Consider the following 1,575-nt stretch of genomic DNA (forward strand, 5'->3'; position numbering starts at 1 on the left):
CTTCTTACCTTCCCCCCCCCACCCCCCCCCAAAAAAAAAAAAAAAAGGAAAAAGAAACAACAAAAAGAAGAAAGAAAGAAGAAAACAGGGAGGATCTAGTGTTAATAGATTCTTCATGAGTGGTAGCTGTAAAAGATCATTATTGAGTGAAGTTATTATAAATCAAGAGTCAAGAATCTCCTATTGTTTGTCTAGACCCCACTTGTGGGATTACGCTGGGTCTGTTGTTGTTGTCGTGTCCTATTGTTTGACAGTAGCAGGAGTTTAGGTTAAAGCCGTCACTGTATATTTTCAATGGGCGGAGCTCATGTTACTTTCAGTGTTAAACTTAACATCATGTTAGCAGCACCCCAGAATTACTATAATATGAGTCTTATGTACACTCTGTTGTTCTCGTTGCACATGTAGGTACTTCGGATGTTAGAAGGCGACGTGTTAGTGAACTAACTTTGTAGTAAAATGAAAATGCTTTGGAGTTGATCGTCAAAAGAAGTCAAGTTTGACATAAGATAATCGAGCCAAAGCTGGCAAGGGCCGTTTCAGAATAATGCTCCAACTGTTCTGGGGGCTGCAAAAAGATTCCACGGGCAGAAAGGTTCTCCTATGTACGACACAAGGGAAGCTTACATGATCGGCAAAAACAAGGATGTCATGGCCATTTCTAGTCCTCCCACAAACATCAACCACATCTTGTTCCTCTTTTTGTCCACTTTATGATCCACATGCATTGTAGATGCTGTATAGCAGTGATAAGTATGAATGTGTAAAAATTATTTGATTTGTTATTCATAGTAGAATTAGGACGAAACATTGCGGTGTGGGAATGACAGTGAAACTGTAGCTTGTCTCTGTAATTGTTTTTGGCTTTGAAATGCATTGAATACACAATTTTGTGGAACTTTATTCTGTTTACCTGGAACAAATGCAGAAATAACCATTCTCCGGTAACATTTTACTTCCGCGCTAAAGTCTAAGAAGTGAAGCTACTTGCAATGAGAAAAGTATTGGGCCTCTTGTGCAAAGGTTTTTGGGGTATTATCACTTTTAGTCTACGCAAGAAATTATTTATATTTAGTAGCCCAAAAAGTGTATAAAATCTGTATAATTTTTGTATATAACATACATAACATATATATATACAAAAAATATACAAATTTTATATATTTTTTCGGCTATTATTTTTACAGCGGCTATACAGTATCAGGTTTTAGCTGTTTTGCTGACCTAGGAAGAGGAAGATCTTTTTCTTATGTAACTTAAAACTTGATATTGGAAGTCTAACTGGTTATGACTTGAGAGAGGCTCAATTATGTGGAATCTTAATTATCATCATTTTGTTTAATGTTCCAAGTTTGTATTAGTGGCTAATGCAAAATGAAAGACATCTTTCAGCGGATGCAAAAAGGAAACATTATCTTAAATTCACGAGACCTCAAAGGATGAAAAGATTGGCTAGACTTTAATCACCCCCAACTTGTGGCAAGGTCATGAGACGTGTGTGTATATATATATATATATATATATATATATATATATATATATATATAAAACATTACGGCAAGTGATAAAGTCAGG

General features: G+C 35.6%; 1 protein-coding gene across 4 annotated transcripts in view; it reads left to right on the top strand.

The window, feature by feature from the left end:
- The window catches only part of LOC109205339 (inactive protein kinase SELMODRAFT_444075-like), an 8,711-nt gene extending 7,799 nt beyond the window's left edge, over window positions 1-912 (top strand). For all 4 annotated transcript variants that reach the window (XM_019368047.1, XM_019368048.1, XM_019368049.1 and 1 more), the window contains one exon: window positions 409-912. In XM_019368047.1, coding sequence (XP_019223592.1) covers window positions 409-447 — 39 coding nt within the window. In that variant the 3' untranslated portion in view covers window positions 448-912. The remainder of the gene's footprint in view (window positions 1-408) is intronic.
- The last annotated feature ends 663 nt before the right edge of the window (window positions 913-1,575 follow it).

This window comes from Nicotiana attenuata, unplaced genomic scaffold (assembly GCF_001879085.1).
Source record: "Nicotiana attenuata strain UT unplaced genomic scaffold, NIATTr2, whole genome shotgun sequence".
Lineage (NCBI taxonomy): Eukaryota > Viridiplantae > Streptophyta > Magnoliopsida > Solanales > Solanaceae > Nicotiana > Nicotiana attenuata.